General features: G+C 39.2%; 1 protein-coding gene across 1 annotated transcript in view; it reads left to right on the forward strand.

The window, feature by feature from the left end:
* The window catches only part of SHC4 (SHC adaptor protein 4), a 139924-nt gene that overhangs the window by 58438 nt on the left and 55477 nt on the right, over positions 1 to 26009 (forward strand). The window contains exons 3-4 of the mRNA XM_082734785.1: positions 18430 to 18493; positions 22082 to 22201. Coding sequence (XP_082590911.1) covers positions 18430 to 18493; positions 22082 to 22201 — 184 coding nt within the window. The remainder of the gene's footprint in view (positions 1 to 18429; positions 18494 to 22081; positions 22202 to 26009) is intronic.

The following is a 26009-nucleotide window of genomic DNA, read 5'->3' on the forward strand; positions in this document are numbered from 1 at the left end:
TGGCAATTTACAGGTTGGTAGGTATTATCACACAAACACATACACACACAAGCACACACTCTCAAAAAGGTCGAATGTACACATCTACTGAGCCAAGTGAGAATGATTAGCTGCCCGTGTCTAAGTTTGGATGGTGGAGGATGGCCTCAAGTGTTTTGAGGAGGAACAAATTAATTCAGAGCTTAAAATGCATGAATTTCAACATTTAGCATTTTGTATTTGGGGGAGACCCCAGTGTTTTTATTGCTGAGTGAAATAGTTTCTCCAGTGATTTTATTCCCAGGCCTTCTCTACTGTGCAGAGCTAGATGAGAAAGCATTTGAGTATCTCCCTTTTGTAGCCCTTTTTAGTTTCCTATGGAAGTCAGGACTGGATTTGTAGCATGGCAAGCATTCTCAAGTATAGTCAGTACAAATGTTCTTCAGGAGCAAGAGAATAGTTTTGCTATTGATTGCCATGATTTTGATTTTGACAGACACACTGGTTTGAATCATTAACAGGGCAAGTAGAACAGGCCTTTTGAGCCGATGTCCCTAGAAACACTAAAGTTACAGATTCATGGAAGCCTCTTTAAAAAGCTCAGAATGCATCCCAGACTGTGCCTGGCCTGGAAGGGTTGGGTCTCCTGTGGTTCTGTTTTGGTGGACTAATCATAAGAGCTCCATCATCTGTCATCTTTGGGTTTGAAGATTCTTGATGCCTGGTCCATAGTGCTGGCAGGTTTTAAAGCCACAATGCTCAAGATATAGTTGGATCAATAAATATTTATTGATTAAGCAAGAGTTTTCTCAGGCCTCGATCTCAGATCTTGAGGTGAATCTGGACGTCCTTGCTGGTAGTCAGAGCAAAGCAGAAAAGACCTAGAGGATCTACCAACATGGAATCTGGCATCAAGGTCAAATTCCAGAAGAACTCTTAGACAATTGGGTCAGGCGCCTAGCTCCAAGGCAGAGTGCTTGGCATGTGGACACCATTCATAAATATTGCTACACAAAGGAATAAAAATAAAATCGCTGAAGATACTCAGTTTCGTTCAAAGACCCGTGGGGCTCAAGAAGTTGATTCAGATGAAGAGGAAGATTTCTTAATCCCCATGGAACTGGCTTCAGCCTCTTCCTAGTTTCAACTATTAGCAAGCAATCAACAGAGTAGTTTATGACTAAGGAATAGCGACTATCATCAGCATTGTCATCATCACAAAAGTTAACATTTGTAAAAAAGATACCACTATTGATATTATTTTGCCCATGAGGATACCAAGACTTAGAGAAATTATGGAACTCCCCAAGGTCACCTAGCAAGTTAATAAGTAGTAGAACCAGAAACTAGTTCTGCCTGAATCCTGTGAACCTGCCTTCATCAAAATGAGAGAACTTTAAGGAACAAAGCTCCGGGAAATGCTGAAAGCCAGAAATGACAGAGTAAGGAAAGGTTGAGTACTCAGTTTGGAATTTGGCCTAGGTTCAATACGCCAGATTCCTCATTTGTGGGTTCTCTCTGGAAGGGCCTTCCTAATGGTACTCATAAATCTGTAGGTGAGGATACTTTTAGTGTTTTCCAATCTCTACTAAGGACAAATAAAGATTGTGTCAGACAGTGGCTCTCAAACTTTAGCATGCAAGGGAATCGGTCACTTGGAGGCCTTGCTGAAGCACAGAATGTTGTACTCTAATCCCAAGGTTTTTGACTCAATAATTTGCAAGACTGTCATGTTCCCAGGTTTTACTGATGCTGCTGGTCCTGGAAGCACCTGTTGAGAACCACAGTACAAGAGAAGCATATCTTGTGGTTTCACAATGAGGTTTATAGTTGGGCCATGGATCATAAGGAAACCCCTTCATTTTGAAAAGGTGGTTCTCCAGAAAATCCCCCAAAGCATCTGGAGGTTTTTACTGTTGTTCTGTTTTTATTTTTAAGAAAAGGGCAAAGCCTGGGGAATGCCAGAGCAGCGAGTTCTAAATTTTGCTATATGTCTGTGTATATATAGCTGGAAAAATCAATGATGCAGTTCCTTTTGGGAAGAGCGAGCCAGATGGAAGGCACTCAAAATTCATTAAAAGCTAATCTCAGCATGAAAGAGTCCTTTCTTTGATAAAAAGAGACCTTTGTGGCCAAAGGAAATGCAGGACAGTTGGTGCATCTCCACCTGCCAGGCAGACTTGTTCCATGTCCTGTTGGTATTCTCCTTAGGAAAACTGAGAATTGCCTCACAGAATAAGTGTGCAGCTCTGATCCCTTTAATGAAACATGAGCTGTAGCTTGGGAGAGCTGCACCTACTCTAGGAAAATGGGTGCTTTCACATACGATTGAACAATATGCGAGTGGATCTGTTTGATCCAGATTATCTGAGCCCTTCATGAGAATTTCTCTGAAAATAATTTCTTTCCACTGTCATCTGTAACAACACAGATTATTAAAAAAAAAAAAAAAAAAAGACCACCTCTAGTTAAATGTGTACGCTAGTGTCCAGCTCATGGCAGCGGCTCTTGAGGCAGGGCTGAGCCTGAATGTAGAAACAGACACCGAGATGGAGAGTGAAGTGCAGAGATTTACTGGGTGGGCTCTCAGGACCAACCTGTGAGGGAGGGAGGGAAGCGGGAGGACCGGGCAGCGGGGAGATTGACCAGCGATGCTGTTTCAACAAAGCCTAGGCAGATCTCACGGGCAAAGAGACCAGGTCTTTGGACTTCATCTTGACCTATCATTGGATGCCCGCTCTCTCGGGAGAGGGAACGGATCTGTGGGCAAGGCAACTGCTTTAAGGAGAAGACCATTTCTGAAGAAGGAACCTAGCTGTGAGCCATTAGCAGTGAACACCCCAACAATAGGGGCCATGAGTACCTCTGCGCTGAAGGCGGAGCTGGGAAAAAGTATCACACTGTGATTCAGTGCCACGAAGTGTCTAAACATTGATGCGTTCTGCCTTTTTAGAAACTTGTAGTGTCCATTACTCGTTGCATAACAGACATGATTGGATCTCTTCTCCAACGTATTAACTGTAGCACCCCAGTTATAACACAGGGAGTACCCTGCTGGGTACTAGGCATTGTCAAAAGCAGGTTAGACCCATTTCTTAAAGCAGACAGCTATTATAAGGATAAAGCCGTGACTTGCTCAGGGTCACAGAACTTGGAAGAGAGCTACTTTTGAAACTTTGGCTGTGTGTTTGCAGAGCCCACTGAACCAGCCTTTTTCCAGGATCTGTCACCATGTGGAAGAGGAATGAGAGATGAATTAAAGCCTTTAACATTTTTCCCTTTTAACATTTACTGTACTTTTGCACTTGCATTTACTTCTGTATTCCTTCATATAGTTTGCCCTGGATAAGGCACATGGCATCACTTAATGAAGGTTAGTTGCTATTAAAACAAAACAAAACAAAAAGAATTTCAGTACCTCACTTTCTCCACTGAGCCTGGTAGGAGGGACAAAGAAGGGGAGATGATAATTCACAGTTTGCAAAAGTAGTTCCATAATTCTTATATTTACACAGAAGACCCACCTCTTATAAAACCCATCTTCCTGTACCAAGAAACTGAATTAAGGCCAAGTCCCAAATGTATATAAATAATCTCTGCAAAGATTAAAAGGTTGTGCTTTAATGGGTTTTCCATAGCTGACCATGACCCCAAAGCCTCTGATACTCATTTCTGGTTTGCTTCAGGAGAAACGTCAGCAAACCACAGCCTGAGGGCCTAATTCAGCCTACTTCCTGATTTTGATTCCGCCACCTTGTGACCCAAGAATGGTTTTGACCTTTTTAAATGGTTCAGGGGGAAAAAAAAATTAAAAGAAGATCATTTCATGGCATGTGAAAAGTATATGGAATTCAGATTTCAGTGCCATAAGTGTTACCGTGACACGATCGCGCCCATTCATGTGTATGCTGTCTGTGGCTGCTTTCCTAGCTCTGACCGCAGAGTCAAGTTGTTGTGACAGAGACCGTATGGTCAGCAAAGCCCAAGGTTTTTACTGTCTGGCCCTTTGGAGGAAAGGCATGCCAACGGCTGCTGTTAAGAGACTGTCCGCGTTAGCTCTGTTAGAAACACTTGAGGGAGCTTTGCAGAGCTCTCCCTTCCAGTCTCCAGGCTCCACCCTGCATCAGTTAAAACATGAGACCATGTCTTCAGGATTTGTTAAAGCTCCCTGTGTTTCCCTAGTGTGTGGCCAAGGTTGGGAACCACTACCTAGAGCATGAGGGCATTTGGAAGGACAGGTGGAGGAGGCCTGTTGGCATCCAGGCTGCCAGATGGGAGAGAGAAAGCAGGTCACTCCTTACCACCTGTGTGTTTCGGGGGGCGACGTGAGCAAAGATGTCCAGGACCTCCAGATGCCCTCTGGTGAAAGCCCTTCCATAAGGAGGTTGGCAGGAATCAAGGGGGTGGGCGAGAGGAGGGGATTATACCAAGTATCTGGCCCAGCATATTGAATTGCTCAGCTGAAGACACATTTCCCCCCAAACGAAACATCATCAAGCTGATAGGCAGTGTGTCTGTCCTTCCCCTAGCTGCTAGGACTCCATGACCTAATTCCTTAGCGTCTACGAGCACAACCGTCTGCTTGAAACGGCAGAACAGAGAACCATAGCCTGTGCAGTGGGACCGATAGAAGTTTTCTTTCTTTTTATTAACATATAATGTTTATTTGTTTCAGGCGTACAGGTCTGGGAATCATCGGTCTTACATAATTCACAGCTCTCACCATAGCACACACCCTCCCCAGTGTCCATCATTCAGGGATGGCATCCCTCCCACCTCCTTCCCCTGCAGCAACCCTCAGTTTGTTTCCTGAGATTAAGAGTCCCTAATGGTTTGTCTCCCTCCCTGGTCCCATCTTGTTTCATTTTTCCACCAAGAAAAATTTTAATCACCTGCATGGCACATAGACTGATCTGCTTCAGAATCACCCGGAGGCTCCTGGGCCCCACTCCAGATCTATAGAATTAAAATCTCCAGGAATAGTTCCGGGAATCTGCATTTTAGCCAGCATCCTTGGTTGCATCCTACGTTGATTCTTAAGTACTTTAAAGTTGAATCACTATGTACTTAAAACGGTTATGCTATTGAATTTTTAGCAGATACTCAGGCATTCGCTGTCCTACCATTATTTGCCACAGTGGACTCAACTGGCTGGGCCAGTTATTAATTCCTCTGAAGTGGGCACACACACATTAAAAAAAAAAAAAAAAAAAAAAAAAAGGTAAAATCTATAATATATGCCAAATGGCCTTTCAAATAGCCAGAGGTATTTAAAACAAAAACAGTGTGGAAGTCATGTACTTTTTCTACCAATTACTCTCTTGCTCAGTAGTCTACATACCTCTGTGGTAAACTGTTTGAAAAATCCTAAATGCTGCCAATCTTCTTTCTTTGAAGACAGGCCTACTTTTTGGAAGTAGATAAACATCATTTGGAGTGAAATAGGGTACATAAAGTGGATGATTAAGTTGGATCTGTTTTGGCTTTTCAAAAAATGACCTTTGACTTATAAGTGACCACACTGTGTACCATTTCACTCTGTCACTCCCAAAGACATGCCTTCATCGTATTTTGAATATTTTATCCAAAACAGAGTTGTTTTTAAGAAAAGCCCAGTTTATCCCAAAGTAATGGAAAACAGTTCTTTGTTTCCAATCTTTTACAGATTTCAGGGTGTTCTGTATGAAATCAACCCCACTTCTCTCTTGTCATTTTCATAAGGCTTAACCACTTGGAAGGTGTTCTTGTGGGTCTAGGTGTTTGCATTTTGAAATATGTGATTCCGTTACAGGAAATCGTTGTGGGGATAGGAGAAAATCAGCAGTTTATTTCTGTTCACCACGGGAGACTTGCGGAGGAGGGGTGATGCAGGGGGTCTCTCGCTCAGTCAAGTGCACTGGATGGGGCAACATTTGCCCTGGAGCCAAAGGGTAGCTTCATGGAGGAGACAGGACAACTGTTTTCTGTGGTTGCTGAACTGGGTAGAACTGCAAACGTACTTTAGAATCCAATTGTAAACGTAATTTCAGGTTGGACAGAGAGGTGCGATAAGTCAGTGTGAGAACAGAAGGTGTGGGCAGTCCTGAAAGGTTTTATTTGACCGTCCTGGGACCTGAAATGCCAATTTCTAAAGGAAAGGATATATTTTATGGGCTGTGTCTACCCTCCTAGAGTGCAAGGGTGATGCCCCTTGATAACAGCACAAAGGAAGTTTGAAGCTTTCCATTTTCTACAGGTCTGTGGGTGCTGACTACCTTCATTGTGTGCTTATCGCCACAGAGGCAGGCTCATGTTCTGTAACATCCTGTCAGAGGGCTTACACAGATTTTTGAATGTCTTTAATTTCGCCAAGCTGAACAAAATTGAACACATAGATCAGGGGGCCTTGATCTTCTACAAGCAAAGATTTCAAAAAAGAAGGTCCTGGTTTCCCTAAAACAATGGTACGACATAATACCACACTGAGGTGGGGCTTGAGGCACTCCCGAGGCTCTTCATTCACCGAATCGAAGGTGCTCTGAGACATTGACAACCTGTGCCTCCGATGCTGTGCACGGATTTCTGGAAGGATTCATGCAGGAGAGGAAAAGTAAGGGAAAGTCCCTTAGGAGATAACAGGGAGACACAGGCGACTTTGTTTAGCCTGATTATTTTTGAGTTTTATTTGGAAGAGGTTTTTGCTGTGATTAAAATTTATTCTCATTTCTATTTGCCTGGGCAAAATTAAAACCACTTCTTCTGTGTGTGTGCGCGCGCGTGTGTGTGTGTGAGTGTATGTGTAGGTGGGAAGAGTTGCCTTGAACCATTCCACTGGGTCTTTTGCCTGGTTTCATGTTACACATTTTCTGGCTTTCCTATTTCTTGAAGGACGGCATTTTGACATTCACTAGACACAATCTATCCGAGAGCCCCTCCCCCTATTAAACTTTCCACTTTGTCCTGGATTGTGATATTGCCTTCCAAACCTAAAACGAGGGAGGGGGGGTTAGGCGACTTTGCTTCCAGAAGAGTTTAACTGTTTAAGGGTTAAAGACACAGAAAGATCATAACCTAAGTACTGTTGTGGCTAAGGGTTGATGAAGAAAGGTGGCTTTGTTTGGATGATTAGTTTGGACTCTGTGAAGACAGACAAAATATCTGTTTTTGGTCTTATGGCGTAGGCAGGGTTTTATATGCTTAAAAGCAAATCTTCCACTGCATTCTCCTTCTCTTACATCAGCCCACTTCTCCCCTTCCCTCTCTTGTGGCAAAAACAATAAACAAAGTGGCCACTGTTGGTGCTGTGGGGCGTTTCTCCCTCTTTCTTTCTAGTGCAGGCTCCCAGAGTGGAAATCTTGAGCCATTTAAACTCCAAAATTTCTGCTTCTCCAGGAAAGGACGTTGGCTGAATGGTTGCTAGCTGGAGAACGTCTCATGACCAGTCAGTCCCAAAAGGGTTAGGCAGAAATGCGGTTTGCACAGGCAGCTGGAATGGTGGGGACACCCCCAGTCCTGGGAGAAATCCCCCCTCCTGGGCTCTCTGTTTTCTTTTTCTTCTCCATTTGTAAAGTGTCTGAGGGTGTGGCTGAAACTCCAGAAAAGCACTGAAAGTTCTATTTGTTCTTGAAAATGTTACAGTTAATCTCTGGGTCCTAGTCTGAGGGAAAGAAAAGATCTTTGTGAAGAAAGGCAACAAAATGCAAGCATCTATCTCTTCCCTGGCTGGGGTTGCAGATTTGTTAACTCTGATATCAGCAGAGAAAGCGGAATTTGAGAGGTTATTTTAAAAGCCGTGGTTCTTAGCCTGGGATCTCTGGATTCCCAAGAGCCCCACAGATGGTTTTCTGTGGGTGGTGGTGAGGGGGTGGGGCGCATCCTCTAAAATTGAATAGAAAAGTTTGTACAGGCAGACCTTTTATTGCAGAGGGAGCCTGTGATTCTCAGGAGTCTCAAATCCAAAAAAAATTAATAACCACTTTCTTTATATATTTTTTCTTTTTTTATTGTGGTAAAAATATATAACAAACATCTTAACCATTGTTAAGTGTGCAGCTCAGTGCTATTGATTACATTCATATTGTGCAGTCATTGCTACCTGCCAACCTCGTAATTCTTTTCATCTTGCAAAACTGAAATTCTATATCCATTAGATGATAACACCTAGTCCCCCTTCCCCCAGTCCCGGCAACCACCCTTCTACTTTCTGTCTTTATGAATTTGAGGACACTAAGTAGTGTCGTGTAAGTAGTGTAAGTAGAATCATGTAGTGGTTGTCTATTTGTGACTGGTATATTTCACTTAAGTATGTTGTAACATAGTACAGGATTTCCTTCCTTTTCCAGGTTGAATGATAGTCCATTGTATCCATATATCACGTTTTGCTTATGCATTCACCCGCCAATGGGCCCTTGGGTTGCTCCCATGTTTTAGCTATTGTGAATAATACTGCTGTGAACGTGAATGTAGGATATCCCCACTTTTTAAAAGCAAGTCCGTAAGCACAAGTTTCTCCTTTTTTTCTTTTGAGCAGAGTTCTGTAACATGAGATTTTCAGAATCGGTAATGCTTCCAAGCCCCGACCCCTTAAAACTCCTTAATATTAAGGTATAGTTGACACACAATACTATATTAGACTCAGGTGTATAGCATAGTGATTTGACACGTGTGTACATTGTGAAATGATCACCACAATAAGTCTAGCTACCATCTGCCACTATACAAAATTAATACAATATCAGACTATAGTCTCCATGCTGCCCATGCTGTACGTTACATCTCATGACTATTTTATAATTGAGATTTGTATATCTTGATCCCCTTCACCCAGTTTACCCCTGTTCCAATCCCCTTTCCTCTGGCAATCACTAATCTGTGCTTTGTATCTATGAATCTGGGTTTTGTTTCATTTTGTTTTGTTTTATAGATTCCCTATGGAAGTGAAATCATGCAGTATTTGCCTTTTCTATCTAAACTTATTCCACTTAGCTGTTACCCTCAAAGTCTGTCCATGTTGTCACAAACGGCAAGATTTCATTGTTTTTATGGTTAAGTAGCATTTTATTGTGTGTTTACACACGCACATACACACACACACACACACACACACACACACCCCTTTATCCATTTGTCCATTGATGGATACTTAGGTTGTTTCCATATCTTGTAAGTAATGCTGCAGTGAACCTAGGGGTGCATATATCTTTTCAAATTGGTGCTTTTGTTTTCTTTTGATAGAAACCCAGCATTGGATTTGCCAGATCATATGGTATTTCTTTTTTCAACTTTTTGAGGAAACTCCATACTGTTTTCCATAGTGACTGCATCAATTTACATTCCCATTAGCAGCGTACAAGGACTCCCTTTTCTCCATATCCTTGCCAGTATTCTTATTTCTTGTCTTTTTAAAAATAGCTGTTCCAGAGAGTGTGAGGTGTTATCTTGTTGTGGTTTTGGTTTGCATTTCCTTGATGATGAGTGATGTTGAACATCTTTTCATGTGTCTTTTGGCCATCTGGATGTCTTCTTTGAAAATTTTTTATTCAGATCCTCTGTCCATTTTTAATTAGATTATTTGTTTTTGCTGTTGTTGTTGTTATCAAGTCCTATGTGTTCTTTATATATTTTGGATATTAACCCATTATTAGTGTGTAAATGTTAGTGTGTAGATTTGTAAATATCTTCTCCCATTTAGTAAGTTGTCTTTGCATTTTGTTGATGGTTTCTTTTACTGTGTAGAGCTTTTAATCTGATGTTATCCATTTGTTTATTTTCACCTTTGTTTCCCTTGTTTTTGGAGTCAGATCCAAAAAAGGATTGTTAAGATTGATGTCAAGGAGCTTATATTTTCTTTCTAGGAGTTTTGTGGTTTCAGGTCTTACATTCAAATTTTTAACCCATTTTGAATTAATTTTTCTGCATGGTGTAAGATGGTGGGGGGCACCTGGGTGGCTCAGTGGGTTAAGCCTCTGCCTTCGGCTCAGGTCATGACCACAGGGTCCTGGGATTGAGCCCCGTGTGTTGGGCTCTCTGCTCAGCAGGGAGCCTGCTTCCCTTCCTCTCTCTCTACCTGCCTCACTGCCTACTTGTGATCTCTGTCTGTCAAATAAATAAATAAAATCTTTAAAAAAAAAAAAAAGATGGTGGTCTAGTTTCACTCTTTTTCATGTGGCCGTTGTGTTTTTCCCAACACCATTTATTGAAGAGACTGTCCATTCTCCCTTGTATATCCTTGCCTCTTTTCATAAATTAATTGACCATGTATGCATATGTTTATTTCCAGGCTCTCTATTCTGTTCTATTGATCTATGTGTCTGTTTTTGTCGGGGACCGCCTCCGGCCGGGAAAGTCCCCACCATTACAAGATGGCGCTTGGCTCACTGCTAGCAAAATACGCTGCAAGTATAGAACGAACTTTCTGGTGAAGCCCGCCTAAAGGAGGACATAGTCATTGGCTGTTTCAAATTTAATCAGCATAGTAACAGGACTCTCATTGGCTCTCCCCATTGTTTGGCCCCTTATTGGTCACCCTGCTGCATATAAGCTAAGGAAGTTGACGAAATAAAGGGAATGAAGCATTAACACCGAACCAGGCTTCTTGTCATCCTTGTGGGTCGAGGGAGATATGTTTTTTACACCAGTACCTCACTGTTGTGATTACTACAGCTTTGTAGTACAGTTTGAAATCAGGAAGCATGATACCTCCAGCTTTTTCTTTCTCAAGATTGTTTTGACAATTCAGGGTCTTTGTGGTACTACATAAATTTAAGAATTATTTCTTATAGGGGTGCCTGGGTGGTTTAGTTGGTTAAGCATCAGACCCTTGGTTTCAGCTCAGATCATGATCTCAGGAGTCGTGAGATGAAGCCCACATTGGGCTCTGTGCTCAGCATGGAATCTTTCGGATTCTTTGCCTCTCCCCCTGCCCCACCCCCTGTTGCACGTGCTCTCTCTCTCTCAAATAAATAAATTAATTAAATCTAAAAAAAAAAAAAAAAAAAAAAAAAAAGAAGAAGAAGAATTGTTTGTTCTAGTTTTGTGGAAAATGGCCCTGGTATTTTGATAGGGATTGCACTGAATGTGTGGATTGCTTTGGGAACTATGGTCATTTTGACAATATTAATTCTTCTAATACATGAAAATGGAATATCTTTCCATTTATGTGTGTTTTCTTCAATTTTTTTTTTATCAATGTCTTACACTTTTTAGTGGGCAGGTCTTTACCTTCTTGGTTAATTTTATTCCTAGGTATTCTGTTTGGTGTGATTGTAAATGGGATTTTTCTTTTATATTTTTAAGGTTTTTATTTTAATGCCAGTTAGTTAACTTGCAGTGTTATATTAGTACCAGGTGTGCTATATGGTGATTCAATACTTACATATAACACCCTGTGCTCATCACAGCAAGTGCTCTCCTTCATCCCCATCACCTATTTCATCCATACCCCTTACCCACCTCCCCTCTGGTAACCATCAGTTTGCTCTCTATGTAGAGTTAAGAGTCTATTTCTTTGTTTGTCTCTCTATCTCTCTCTCTTTTTTCCTTTTGCTTGTTTTGTTTCTTAAATTCTATATATAAATGAAATCATATGATATTTGTTTTTATCTGACTAACTTATTTCACTTTAGCATTATACTTCCTAGCTCCATCGATGTCATTGGAAATGGCAAGATCTCATTCTTTTTTCCCCTATTTTTAAAATTTAAAATTTTTTTTATTTTTTCAGTGTTCCAAGATTCATTGTCTATGCACCATACCCAGTGCTCCATGTAATACGTGCCCTCCTTAATACCCACCACCAGGCTCACCCATCCCCCCACCATCCTCCCTTCCAAAACCCTCAGTTTGTTTCTCAGAGTCCACAGTCTCTCATGGTTCATCTCCCACTCCAGTTTCCCCCAACTACCTTCTCCTCTCCTTCTCCCATGTCTTCTGTGTTGTTCCTTATGCTCCATAAGTAAGTAAGACCATATGATAATGGACTCTCTCTGCTTAACTTATTTCATTCCTTTAGTCCTGTCCATGTTGATACAAAAGTCGGGTATTCATCCTTTCTGATGGAGGCATAATACTCCATTGTCTATATCGACCATATCTTCTTTATCCATTCATCTGTTGAAGGGCTTCTTGGCTCTTTCCACAGTTTGGCGACTGTGGCCATTGCTGCTATGAACATTGGGGTGCAGGTGGCCCTTCTTTTTACTACATCTGTATCTTTGGGGTAAATACCCAGTAGTGCAATTGCAGGGTCATAAGGTAGCTTTATTTTTTAATTTCTTAAGGAATCGCCATACTGTTTTCCAAAGTGGCTGCACCAACTTGCAATCCCACCAACAGTGTAAGAGGGTTCCCCTTTCTCCACATCCTTTCCAACACTTGTTTGCTGTCTTGTTAATTTTGGCCATTCTAACTGGTGTAAGGTGGTATCTCAATGTGATTTTGATTTGAATCTCCCTTATGGCTAGTGGTGATGAACATTTTTTCATGTGTCTGTTAGCCATTTATATGTCTTCTTCTTTGATGTCTGTTCATGTCTTCTGCCCATTTTTTGACTTGATTATCGGTTTTTTGAGTGTTGGATCCCCTTCTTTTTTGTGGCTCAATAATATTATATACACATTGCAAATCTTCTTTATCCATTCTTTAGTCAGTGGACACTTGGGCTGCTTCCATATCTTGGCTATTTTAAATCATGCTGCAGTAAATATAGGGGTACATGTATCCCTTCGAATTAGTGTTTTTGTATCCTCTGTATAAGTACCTAGTAGTGTGATTGCTGGATCACAGGGCAGTTTTATTTTTAACTTTTTGAGGACCCTCCTACTGTTTTCCACTGTGGCTGCACCAATTTGCATTCCCACCAATAGTGCCCAAGGGTTCCTTTTTTTCCACATCCTTTCCAACACCTGTTGTTTCTTGTGTTGTTGATTTAGGGGTTTGTTTTCTTCATATCTCTTTTTTATAGTTCATTATTAGTATATAGAAATGCAACAGATTTCTAAATATTAATAATTTTGTGTCATGCAACTTTACTGAATTCATTTATTAGTCCTAATAATTTTTGGTGGTTCTCTAATTTAACGTTCTCTCTATATAGTATCATGTCATCTGTAAATAGTGATAGTTTTACTTCTTCCTTTCCAGTTTAGATGCCTTTTATTTCTTTATTATTGTTATTATTTTTGCTTAAGTGCTCTGGCTTGGACATCCAATACTATTTTTTTTTTAAGATTTTATTTATTTATCCAACAGACAGAGATCACAAGCAGGCAGAGAGGCAGGCGGAGAGGTGGGGAGGGGAAACAGGCTCCCTGCTGAGCAGGAAGCCCTGTGCAGGCCTCTATCCCATGACCCTGGGATCAAGACCTGAGCTGAAGACAGAGGCTTTAACCCACTGAGCCAACCAGGTGCCCCCCAATATTATTTTGAACAAAAGTGGGGAGCGTGGACATCCTTGTCTTATTCCTGATCTTAGAGGAAAGGTTTTCAGCTTTTCACCATTCAGGATGATATTAGCTGTGGATTTGTCATAGATAGCCCTTATTATGTTAAGGTATATTCCTTTTATACTCAATTTGTTGACAGTTTTTAAAATCATAAATGGATGTTGAATTTTATAAAATGCTTTTCTACATCTATTGAGAAGATCATATGATTTTGTCCTTCATTTTGTTAATGTGGAGTATCACATTGATTGATTTGCAGATGTTGAACCATCTTTACATCCTGGAATAAGTCTCACTTGATCATAATATATGATCCTTCAAATGTATTGTTGAATTTGGTTTGTTAATATTTGTTGAGGATTTTTGCATCTATGTTTATCAAGAATATGGGCCTCTGATTTTCTTTTTTTGTGGTGTTCCTGACTTTAAAATTCCGAGTGAGTGTGCTCATACATACATAAACATGTTTGCCCACGTGGGCTTAGAGCTGGACTCTAGATGCTCTTTTCTTGCATGAGGAGGTAACAGCCAATGTAGAGAAAGCAATGGTTGAGAAAGGACTAAGGTATCTGTTGGAGCTTTTTTCTGGAATTGACCCTTGCCACTTTGCCCTATTCCCTTGCTAATTTTGAATTAGGTTTTGAATTCAGAACTGGATTTGTATTCTGGCTCTCTCATTATCAGCTGCATTATTTGGAAGTGGTTATTGAAATTCTTTGAACTTTGGTTTCCTCATTTGTAAAGCGGGTATGAAATAGCTATCTTGAAATGACATTTAAAAAAAATTTATTAGACATCTGATTTATTCAAACATTAGATCTACTGCAGACAGAATTAACAGAGCTCAGGGAGTAGGGGGGGGGGAAACCAATCTACCACCTGCAAATTTCCCAGGGACAAGATTTCTGCATTCTGCACTACAATCTTACCCTAAAGCATTCACAATGCTTGATGTTGATTAACTTGAATTGAACAGGAGATGAGAAAACTTTCTGTACACTCAACTTGGCAAGTAGCATTAGTGGTACAACTTTCAGAAACATTCTTAGGCATAAGAATGCTGCTATGAGAATCTTTCACAATCAGAGAAAAGAATGTCACTAAATATAATTTTACAAATTAGAAGGAAACTATGTACACTTTTGCCAATGGACTGCTTTACATATCAGGGAAAACATCACAGTGAGATATTCTATGAAGTTAAAACACTAATTGTTATACTCAACTTGTAATCTATTCTGAAGTTATTTTGTGGAATTAAAAATCAGAGTTAAAAAAAAGATCTAAGCTAAATGGAATTTAGGGAAGAAATGCAAGGCTAGTATGGAATAGTAGCTGTACTTCTTTGGTTAACTCATTAAAAAAAAGTCAGATATTTGAGTCAAGTTTTATTAAAAGAAAAAACAGCAGATCACCATTACAATTCAAGAACCAAATCTAAATATGCACTTGACAATAAAGCACATTTGAGTATGGAGTGAAAAAAGTTTTCCGAAAAATTGTCTAATGTATCATCTCCAAATACCAAAATAATCACTTCTACAGGTCTTCATAAAGAACTGAAGATTGAAATGACATTGTTAAGAATAAAGGAGATGATGTATATAAGGTATATAGTACCAGCTCTGGCCATATGAATAGCAGCTGTTCCTTCATTAAAATCCAGGCTCCCTGCCAATGATGTTGTGTCTCAATCTCAAGGTAGGGTCTATTGTGAAAGCATTACTAAAACTGGTCAAGATTTTTCTTCTTTATGAAATTTTGAAGAAAGGAAATAAGCAAGCCTACCAAATAAACTGAAAAAATAAATCTGGATTTCGAAGCCATAAAGTTGGAGGAGTTAAAGACTAAGTTGGGATGGGACAGAGATAATAAATAAAGATCTTTTTCTTATCTGTAACATGAACATTGACCCATCTCTCTGGGAATGTTGGGAAAAGAGAGAAAAGCTGTCACCCCTTTTCACGGAGATATCTTTGACATGCCCTCACATTTTCACAGCAGAGAGGCAAAACTCTTGAAATTAGTTTGCATTCTTTTAATATTGTAAAAGATTATTTATTCAATTAAGTGCACAGTGAAGAGAAAACATAACATTGTTTACAGCTAAATATCAATAGAATAAAAACAGGGTACAACAAACCACACACACACACACACACACACACACACACAAACACCTGAACCAAGTCATTGTTCATAAGCGCTTTCTATATCATTATTTAGACAGAATTAATTTTATGTAGCTGCTACCAAGATGTGTATACCGTTCTATGCTCTACTTTTCCCCCGATAATTTATATAGACCCTTATTTCTATAGTCCTCACACTTAACATTCCAAGGGGAAATATTTATATTGATGAGTTTTACATCTATATCACAAACTATGGAGTTGGTTTTTTACTCTAAAATAGATATTGATACTATATACATACTCAATGTTAACTCTATAGAAAGACTGTATTAATACTAATCAGGGCCCCCAGCAATGGATAAGTACTCTTGAAGTGGACTTTTCCCATCTTCCCCAGTAGCACATTTGTACTTCTCTTTTTTGCTAACTTAATGAGCATGAAGTATCTTGTAGTTGTTTTAATTTTCAATGTTAAAATTGTAATGAATGTGAACATTTTCCTGCTTTCTATAACTGAACTATTTCTATCTCTTTTGTGTGAATTATCTAATCCGGGGTTTGGCAAACTATGACCCTTAGGCTAAATATAGCCAGCTGCCTGCTTTTAGAAATAGAGTTTTATTGGAACACAGCCAGCCCGTTTGTTTACATATTGTCTACCGCTACTTTTGAGTTATAATGGCAGAGTTGAGTAACTGAAACAGAGAAAAGGCTAAAAAATTTATTGTTTGGCCCTTTACAGAAAAAGTTTTCAGATTCTCTTCCCATCTCTCATTCACTCTTGTTCTTCCACACTTAGTGGTCCCACAATATCAAAGTACTTGATATCTATCCCCTCCTATCTTGATGATTTATATTTTCGTGTCTTCACACATGCCCTTCCCTCTGTCTGGAATTTCCAGACTCCACTCTGCCAGGAAGGTTCATCCTTCTGAACTGTCCTTGAGAGGTACTCACAGCATAAAATGCTCCTTTTAATTCCCGTTTACAGCTCTGCTGTAGCAGATGGACGACATTGACTGTGTGAGAATCAAGAAAACAATGCCTGGGAAAGCACTTTGTAAAACTACAAGGGGCTTTATAAAAAGTAACAATGTCCAATGATAACTCTTGTTATACTTGCCTCATCAATGCCCATTTTTGTTTCTATTTTTATTTCAAACCATTTACAAGGAGCTTTTTAGACCAGAGCACCCCACTTGGCTCTCTAAGAGTGAAGGATCTGATAATACCTTTTCTATAATCCCTTTTTATTAAATATCAACAACATAGTTGCCTGGGCAAGTTATTTTGGCAACACCAGAGGCTAATTCAGATTAATTATTATGTATCTCATCAATTATTGAATAATCATTAGGATGACTCAAGCATCAATCAACCAACTGAAGAGCCTAACTCTCTGAGCAGTCCTTCTGTTTTCATCCAGAGAACAAAGGTTGGAATCCTATGGAAACTAGAAATATAAATATAAAATCCTGAGAAAGTAGGCTAAACCAAAAAGCCATTCTGTGTGTTGGCTGCATGCAAAAGTCAGACAAGAGAATACCTTGAAGAATTTCATGTATCCGCCCATTCCCAAAGATATCTGAACTAAAACACACATTATGAATTTAAAATAGTGCCTAGAATCTTTGGGAATTCTACTTATCTTTCCAAAGTCTCTACTAGAAGAACACTGAAAACATAGATCTTCACTAATGTATCTGTATTTATATATCTCTATCTGTCTGATTATACATCTCTCTATATGGATAGAGAGGGAGAGAGATTATCTCTTCTGCATTCCTCTGAGTGTTCTTCCCTCCCTTTAGGAATCAAAAATACCTCTGAGAATTTTTTTTTTCATGAAATATAAATATAAATATAAATTTATATAAATAAAATATAAATATAAATAGATATATAAATAAAAATTGTGATACAAGGTTGCATGTGCGCTTATGTGTGTGTGTACTAATTCAGTTTACTAATTTAAACACTGACCTCCAGTGATCCAGGAAAGAGTTTAGAGATGTGCTTTGTGAAAAGTTTAATATTTGGGTTGAAAGCCACAAGGTTATGGTTCAGATTACACTGAGCAAAAAAGCTCCAGCCGTTGTGAATGCTGAGTTCCAGAGACAAAAGCTCTTAGCTCTAACTCCATTTCTGGAGAGGAGGGCGCCAAATTGTTCACCACTTCCATTAAGGAACAACTTCGTATTTTAGTGGTGCCCTTCTCTCAGGAAGTACAATACAGAGTAAGGGGGTGGGGGAAGCGAAGGAGGAAATTTGTTATTGATTTTCATTTCTTCTGTGAAATTATGTGAAAGCTCAATGGCTTGTAGCAGTATCTCAGTCAATAAGGCTCCATTTGAGACCACCTTGAAGTTCACCAATTCTCTACTGGTCCTTTTAAACTTCCTCTGGTATCACATTCTTTTGTATTTCATCGCCTTTGGTGCTGAGATACCAGGAAGCTTTTTATTCATAACACCACAGAGAAGATTTTGCTAGAAGTAAAATCAAAGTGTTCCCAAACAAAGTTCTTACCCCTCCTTTTTGGTTAAAAATTAACATTGCTAAACACCAAACCTTAAAATCCAAGGAAAAAAGAGATCAAGAAGGTGAATAGTAGGACGCCTTATTGTAAAGTGATTTTTTTTTTTTCAGCATTAGTGTGTTGCCGGGTTTTGTGTGTGTGTGTGTGTGTGTGTGTGTGTGTGTGTTGGGGTGGTGCTGTTTGAATGGCAGAGGGACTAAGTGCAATGCTTAATCCCATGGGGATAGGGGAAGGTCAATTTATGTCAGATTCACCATTATGTGTGTGCACATTTTGTTTGTAATACTTGCTGACGTTTATTGAACATTTACTGTATGTTAGTACACTAAGTCTTTATATGGTTTCTGTTCTGTAGGGAAGCAATAAGTCGCCTGTGTGAAGCTGTCTCTGGGGCAAATGGAGCCATTAAAAAGCGAAAGGTAAATATTAGTGTGGTGTTCTTGTTCTCTGTTTCTCTAACTAGGGGAAAAAGAATATCAAAATAGTTGTTAGTTCATTCTACCATAGGACCTGAAGTGCAGAATGGCCTCTACCAGTTGGCCTATCAGAAATGCACTGAAAGTTGGTCTTGTCTCTCAAATTTTTCTGACTTGTCTGACACTACAATGCTTTGAGCAACAGAATGGAGAGAGAACCTGGGGTTTAAGTAAAAAAAATCTGGGTTCCAGTTCTGGGTGTTCACTTACCTTTGAGCCTGGAATCTCCTCTCTCTGAGACCCCATTCTTGTTCCTGTAAAGTGAAGTTGAACCAGATGTTCAGAGTGGTACCTTCCAATTTCAATATTTTATAATGTATCTATTCTACATAGAATTTTTAAACTCCTTGGCCCATTTTCAAATGGAAATGTGGGTGCTGGTAGGGATGAGATAACACTAGTAGAAGGAACTTTTCCTGCTGAAAAATAGCATAAGATTTGATGTTACATAGACTTGGATTTAAATCCTGACTCTACCAGCTACCGTGTGATCTTAGACAAGTCCTTTCATCTTCTGGATCATTGGTTTCCCCATCTGTGAAATGGGAGGAAAGAGCACAAACTTTATAGAGTTGTGTAGAATTAAATGAAATGGTATCTATCATTTCAGTGTCTGGCATATATTAGGCTTTCAACAGCAATGGTAATTAGAATTATTGCTATTTAGTTGTCAACCCGAGAACATTTAGTTGTTTCAGAATGTCCAAAGGGGAGGGGCAAAAGGTCTTCATAACTATGTAAATCATGGACTTGTAGATTGTTTAAGAGAGAAGGAATTTTTAGAGATCTTCCAGGCCAACCCTCCCATTTGCCATCTGATAGACTGGTTCAGAGGACATTTGCCTTGAGTCAATCAGATGATGAAGGTGAGAGACAGCAATACAAGCCAGGTCTTCAGACTTATAGCTTGGTTCTTAATTTCCATACCACCCTGCCTCATTCTTTATTATTCTTCATTATTTTGCATAGGGCTGAACCGAGTGTCACCAAGGGTTACTCAAATGAGTCACATGGCATGGAAAAACACTGATAAGGGGCCTTTGGATCCTATTAGAACTCCTTATTTACTAATTTCTTTGACAAAACCCATGGCCCCAAAGTAGTTTCTGGCTTCCTCCTGCCTCTTGTAACCTCTACAAATAAGACGCTTTTACTGGGTGATCCCAACAAACGGGCTCATTCATGTAAGACTCTTATTTCAAGAATAGGGAGTTCACACCCCAAAACAAAGTAGAACAAAACAAATGAGGTTATCATCTTTCCAGAAAGTACACAGGGACAGAAAAAAAAAAATATTGAGTTAATTTCCTTTGATAGCCAGCATTTATTGCATATTTAATACATGCCAGGGACCTTTGGTGCACTATATATCTTAATACTCTTTTTCCTCCCAATTGAAAAAATTGTGGTGAAATATGCATAACAAAATGTTAACCATTGTTAAGCGTACCGCTCAGTGATATTATGTACATTCACATCATTGTGCCACCATTTCCCCTGACCAGTAAAATTGAAACTCTATACACATTTAAACAACAACTTCCCATCCCACCATTTCTCTAGGTGGAATTCTACTTTCTACTTACTACCATTCTACTTTCTGTCTCTATGAATTTGACTGGTCTAAGTACCTCATCCAAGTGGAATCATACAGTATTTGTCTTTTTGTGACTGGATTATTTCACTCCACATAATGTTCCCAACATGCATCCATGCTGTGGCATGTGTCTGAATTCCCTCCCATGCTCGTTTTGGCAGCACGTCTACTAAATTGGAATGATACAGAGAAGATTAGTATGGCCTCTGGGCAAGGATAACATGCAATTTGTGACGTGTTCCATATTTTTTTAACTGGGTAGTGGGCATTAAAGAGGGCACTTGAACTAATGAGCACTGAGTGTGGTACAGAACTGATGAATGACTAAATTCCATCCCTGAAACTCATAATACAGTGTATGTTAATTAAATTGAATTTAAATTAAAAAAAAGACTTTCTTCCCTTTTTAAGGCTGAATACTTTTCCATTGTATGTAAGTACCACATTTTGCTTATCCATTCATCTGTTGATGGATACTTGGGTAGTTTCTATGTTTTAGCTTTTGTGAATAACACTGCTGTGAATGTGGGTATACAACTATCTATTCAAGTCCCTGCTTTCAGTTCTTGGGGGAGATAACAAGTGGTAGAATTGCTGGATCATATGGTAATACTATTTTTTTTATTTTTTTGAGGAACTGGGAATGGCTATTCTATTTTCCATAGCTGTTGTATTATTGTACATGTCTACCAATAGTATACAGGATTTCTATTTCTCCATGTCCTTTCCAACACTGGTTATTTTCTAGTATTGTGGTTGTTTCTGCATTTGTTTTCCAGTAGTTGTTTTTCTATCTAGATTTTCTATTTCTTCATGATGAAGTCTTCGTAGGTTTAATGTTTCTAGGAATTTGTCTATTTTATCCAGGCACTCCAGTTTGTTAATGTGCAATTGTTCATAGCACTCTCTTATAATCCTTTTTGTCTCTGTTGAATTGGTAGTTACATTCCGCTTCCTCCCCCCACCCAGACTTTTGTTCCTGATTTTAGTGCTTTGAATCTCCTTTCTTTTTTTCTGAGTCCATCTAGCTAAAGCTTGGTCAGTTTTGTTGATCTTTTTGAAGGACTAACTTTTGGTTTCATTGATTTTCTCTATGTTCTTCTTGTCTCTGTGTCATTGATCTCTGCTCTAATCTTTATTATTTCCTTCCTTCTACTAGCTTTGAGTTTAATTTGTTCTTCTTTTTTTGAATTCCTTAAGTTGTAAATCTAGGTTCTTGATTTGAGAGCTTTCTTCTTTTTTAATGTATGTGTTTGTGGTTATAAATTCCTCTCTTAGCTCCTCTTTCACTGTGTCCCATATGTTTGGTATGTGTGTTTTTCATACTTTTTTTTTAATGATCACAAAAAACCTAGACAGCAACTCTTTCTTTTTTTAGACTGGTGTTGAAAGGGACTGGAGAGTTCAGCTAGCCCGAACTCTAGAGGAATTCCTTTCATTTAAATCAGACCCCTACTCCCAACACTTGGGGAGAAGGAAACGTACCAGAAAAGTTCTGAGGGCTCAGATTTCACTACTTCCTAAAATATTGGGTGCATTCTATTTTTAAAAACTTTATTTTTTTAGGGGCACCTGGGTTGCTCAGTGGGTTAAGCTGGTGCCTTTGGCTCAGGTCATGATCCCATGGTCCTGGGATCAAGTCCCGCATTGGGCTCTCTGCTAGGCAGGGAGCCTGCTTCCCTCCCCACCGCCTGCCTCTCTGCCTACTTGTGATCTCTGTCTGTCAAATAAACAAATAAAATCTTTAATAAATAAATAAATAAATAAATAAATAAAACTTTTTTTTTTAAAAAAGAAGGATTCCATTTCATCTGTTTTGTGTAAAGTAAAATAGAGAGGAAGAGCATGTGTTTTGATCCATTTTTAATACTTAAAAGATTAATATTCTGTAACAAAATCCTTAACTTGAAGTGTTGTTTTGCTTTTTTTCAAAGCCTCCGGTTAAGTTCCTATCAACAGTTCTTGGCAAAAGTAATCTTCAGTTTTCGGGAATGAACATTAAATTGACCATCTCAACATGCAGTCTCACATTGATGAATATTGACAACCAACAGGTAAGATCATGATGGTCATTTCAAGTTTAACATACCATGTATTTTTCTAGAAGAGGCAGCAAAATCAAGAAAATAAAGTTTCAGACAGAGTGTGCCTTGAATTTAATAAGACACAAGGGGAAAAAAATCTGCCAAGGATTTATGCACAACAGTAATTAGAACAACAGTATTATTAACCCATCACTGGCCATTAACGGCTTGCATACTTGCCTCTACCTAATTGACTTTGTAATAGGGACTAAGGTACAAATAACATCGTACAGAGCATTTGGTAGATCATATTCTTGAGTCACTTGTTTATTATTTTCCACCAGTGCTCCCCAAAGGGAAAGCAATTCCATTTTCAGAATTAACAGACTGTGTGTTGGTTGGGTGGTGCAAATGAGGGACAGAGGGGAAGGGTGATGTTAGGGTTAATATTCTAGCAAACTGAAATTTAAGCATAAAACATTTTCTTCCAGCTTTAAGGTAGAAATGTTTTGTAAAATGTTATTACATAAACACTTTTTTTTCTTCTTTGATGATTTATGATACCATGGTATGCCTGAGTTCTCACTGTGAACCTTATTTCTCAAAAAACAGCAAGCCTGAAGCAAATATCGACGATATACAGGCACTGGACTAAATGTGTACCTTCAACTAGGGCACTGTTTGACTTACTTCCTGTTTTCTAAGCTAAATTCCTTATATCGGGTTATTTATGTGTGTTAGAGTCAAATTCTTCTTGGTCTAGTGTGTTATGATTTGAGGTTCTTAGCACTTAAGGTTTTACTCTATGGAGTCCCGTTGATCAGGGACTCATGGAAGGTTGAATGTGTAGTTGACTGTGATAAAACACCCTTGGGCTTGGAGGTCACATATAGGTTGAAATTCTGGCTCAGCCACTAACAAGCAAGTTGCTCTACCACTCAATTTTCCTCATTAGTGAAATGAGATTATAGTACCTATTCACAGAGTTTCTGAAAGGTTGGATATAGCAATAGTGTGTCTCATTGGGTTATTTAGAGGATTAAATAAGATCATCAATGTAAATCACTTAGCACAGCGCAGTACCTATTATTATTATTTACTTAAACATTTTTCCCATTTCCTTGAGACATTTTCATAAACTTGGTACTTGACAGGGAAAGCAAAATTTAAGAACATAAAATTATAAAATTTTCAGTAACATATAAATACAGTTATATACATTTTTGACTCCAATGTTTTTGCCAAAAAATTCACTTGCAGTTTTGAGGGCTGCTTTATTTTCTAAGTTCAAAAGGAGAGTAAAATATATTGCTTCCACAGTAGTATAAAACTCCATAGAGGAAAATGCTTAATATGAAATAGTTCAAAATAAATTCCTATCTATCTGGGCCCAGATTGATTATCCAAGGGAGGTGATATCACTAATGTATAATGACAGCAGAACATTTGAGGCTGTGCTTGGAAGATGCAACAAATCTAGGTGGAAGGAAAACAGTCATTCAATCTTTCAGATGCTTTGCGCATAATGTAATGTAAAATTCATTTTTAGTTTTCACCCATGTGTATGGTACCAGGGGGTGCTTATTGCCTTGAGCTGTGAGATCTCATTGAGTAGAGAAGCACTTGAATTATCTCAGAGTTTTGTAGAGGAGGAAGAGCAGGCAAATCTACAGCCGTCATGGTGATGGCCTTATGTGCAGAATATAATGAGCATTTAAAAAAATCTTTTTTTCTCTGGGGTGACTGAAGGAGTGGGGAATTTAGGAAGAGTAGGATTGTGTGTGGTAGGAGGCACAGTTTATTCTCATTTCTTTCTCTTCTCTTCTTTCATTTCTCTTTTCCTTCTACTACAGTTTTTCTGGGCTACTGCAATTAGAGGGGTATTGTCAAGTGCCCTTCATCTTTCTGGAGGAATAGAAGTAGGGACAGCGGGCATGAGTGGCTTCCACTACCCATAGTTATAGCAATGAGTACCTCTGGAAGTGAGATTCTTTTCCACACTGGTGGCATGGAGTGGGAATGTGTTCAGCCCACTGCTGGAGAGAGGACCAAAGTTAGGATCTCATTGACCTCATACCCAGGTGCTGATTTTTTTTTTTTAATATTTATTTATTTATTTATTTGACAGGCAGAGAGGCAGGCAGAGAGAGGGGGGAAGCCGGCTCCCTGCTGAGCAGAGAGCCCGATGTGGGGCTTGATCCCAGGACCCTGAGATCATGACCTGAGCCGAAGGCAGAGGTTTAACCCACTGAGCCACCCAGGCGCCCCAGGTGCTGATTTTTAAAAATAATTTTGAACCATTCTGCAGGCCTATGGGAAATGGCTTGGTGGTGGTCAGGGGGAGGGGAAGCATAAAAAAGATGTGTGATTGTGGAGGCTTCATTCAAGCAGCTTTGTAAATCCCATCAAAAGGGCAAGTAAAGGGGTGCCTCAGTGGCTCAGTGGGTTAAAGCCTCTGCCTTCAGCTCAGGTCATGATCTCAGGGTCCTGGGATCGAGCCCTGCATCGGGCTCTCTGCTCGATGGGGAGCCTGCCTCCTCCCCCCACCTACCTCTCTGCCTACTTGTGATTTCTGTCAAATAAATAAATAAAATCTAAAAAAAAAAAAGGCAAGTAAAATGTTCAAGGAATGAAGGCAGCAGAGAAGCGACCTTATAGATGTACATGAGAAATGATTTACTAATTGAATTCTCCTTAAAGAAAGCTACCTTTTGACGTTCTAAGATAAATACCAAGAAATATTAATGCCTCCCCTGTCCCAACTTCTAAGCCATACTTTGGACTGAAAACAAACAAGTGTACAGATACATAGATGACAGTATTTATGGGTCAGATGGTTCACATTCATCTTCAGCCGCTGAGAACATCTTCAGGAATATAACCATTCACTCCCAGAAAATGTCTCAAAGAACCTCAGAGGCAGAAAATAAAATATTAAACACGTAATGCTTGCAATTTTTAAAACTTACCATATTTTAGGATGGAAAATATATTTTGCAAAAGCAAGTTTTAGAGATTTTTGTATATTCCTTGTTTAAAAATTCAAGCAAGACTTGCCTGACGTATTTTAAAATGTTACGGGGCTTAAGCAAAAAAATGTCAGGCTCGGTAGCTTCCGCTCCCACTATTCTTTACTCTTATCTATGATCCCACCATCAATTCTAACAGCTAGCGAAATGCTACTGAGAAGGATAACAGAGATCGAGAAGGTAAACCAGGCAAAAAATGGAGACATTCTTTAGTCTCCATGAAGAGAGGCCAGGCAGGTAGTGCTTACTGTCCAGCTACAAGAAAAACAATGGCCCAAGCATAATGATATATGGTGACTTCCACTTGGTCTCCATGTTGTGGAGACAACACTGGGAAACATGGTAGTACAATACCGTCCCCATGTAAAGGGAAATTAGATACTTTTCCCATATAACTATGGGTCAAGGGTTACCTGATCAATTTTTGTGGGGGTAGAAAATAGAAATCTGACAGTTTTGCGGCTTTCTCTGGATTATGCGATGTTGGTCTTTAATTAAGAACTAAAATTTTAAGCATGAGGCAAACAAAATAGATCTATGTCCTTAGGGCAGCCAATGTAGGACAATCTGATCTAAGCAAAAATTTATTCTATGTATAGATCCAGAAAACTATCCACCACCCCAATCACCCTAGGAGCGGAATCTCTCCAGAACTCCTTTCTTTAGTTCCCATCAGCCCAGATTTGAACCAGGTTAGGCTGGTTTCAATTAAGTGTTAACTTTAACCTTTAAAACAAGTGATTTTACACTTTCAAAGGGGTGTTAAAATGCTACCATTTTCTATCTTCAGTAAATACAAACAAGTATCA

This window comes from Mustela nivalis, assembly GCF_964662115.1.
Source record: "Mustela nivalis genome assembly, chromosome: 6".
Taxonomy (NCBI): Eukaryota; Metazoa; Chordata; class Mammalia; order Carnivora; family Mustelidae; genus Mustela; species Mustela nivalis.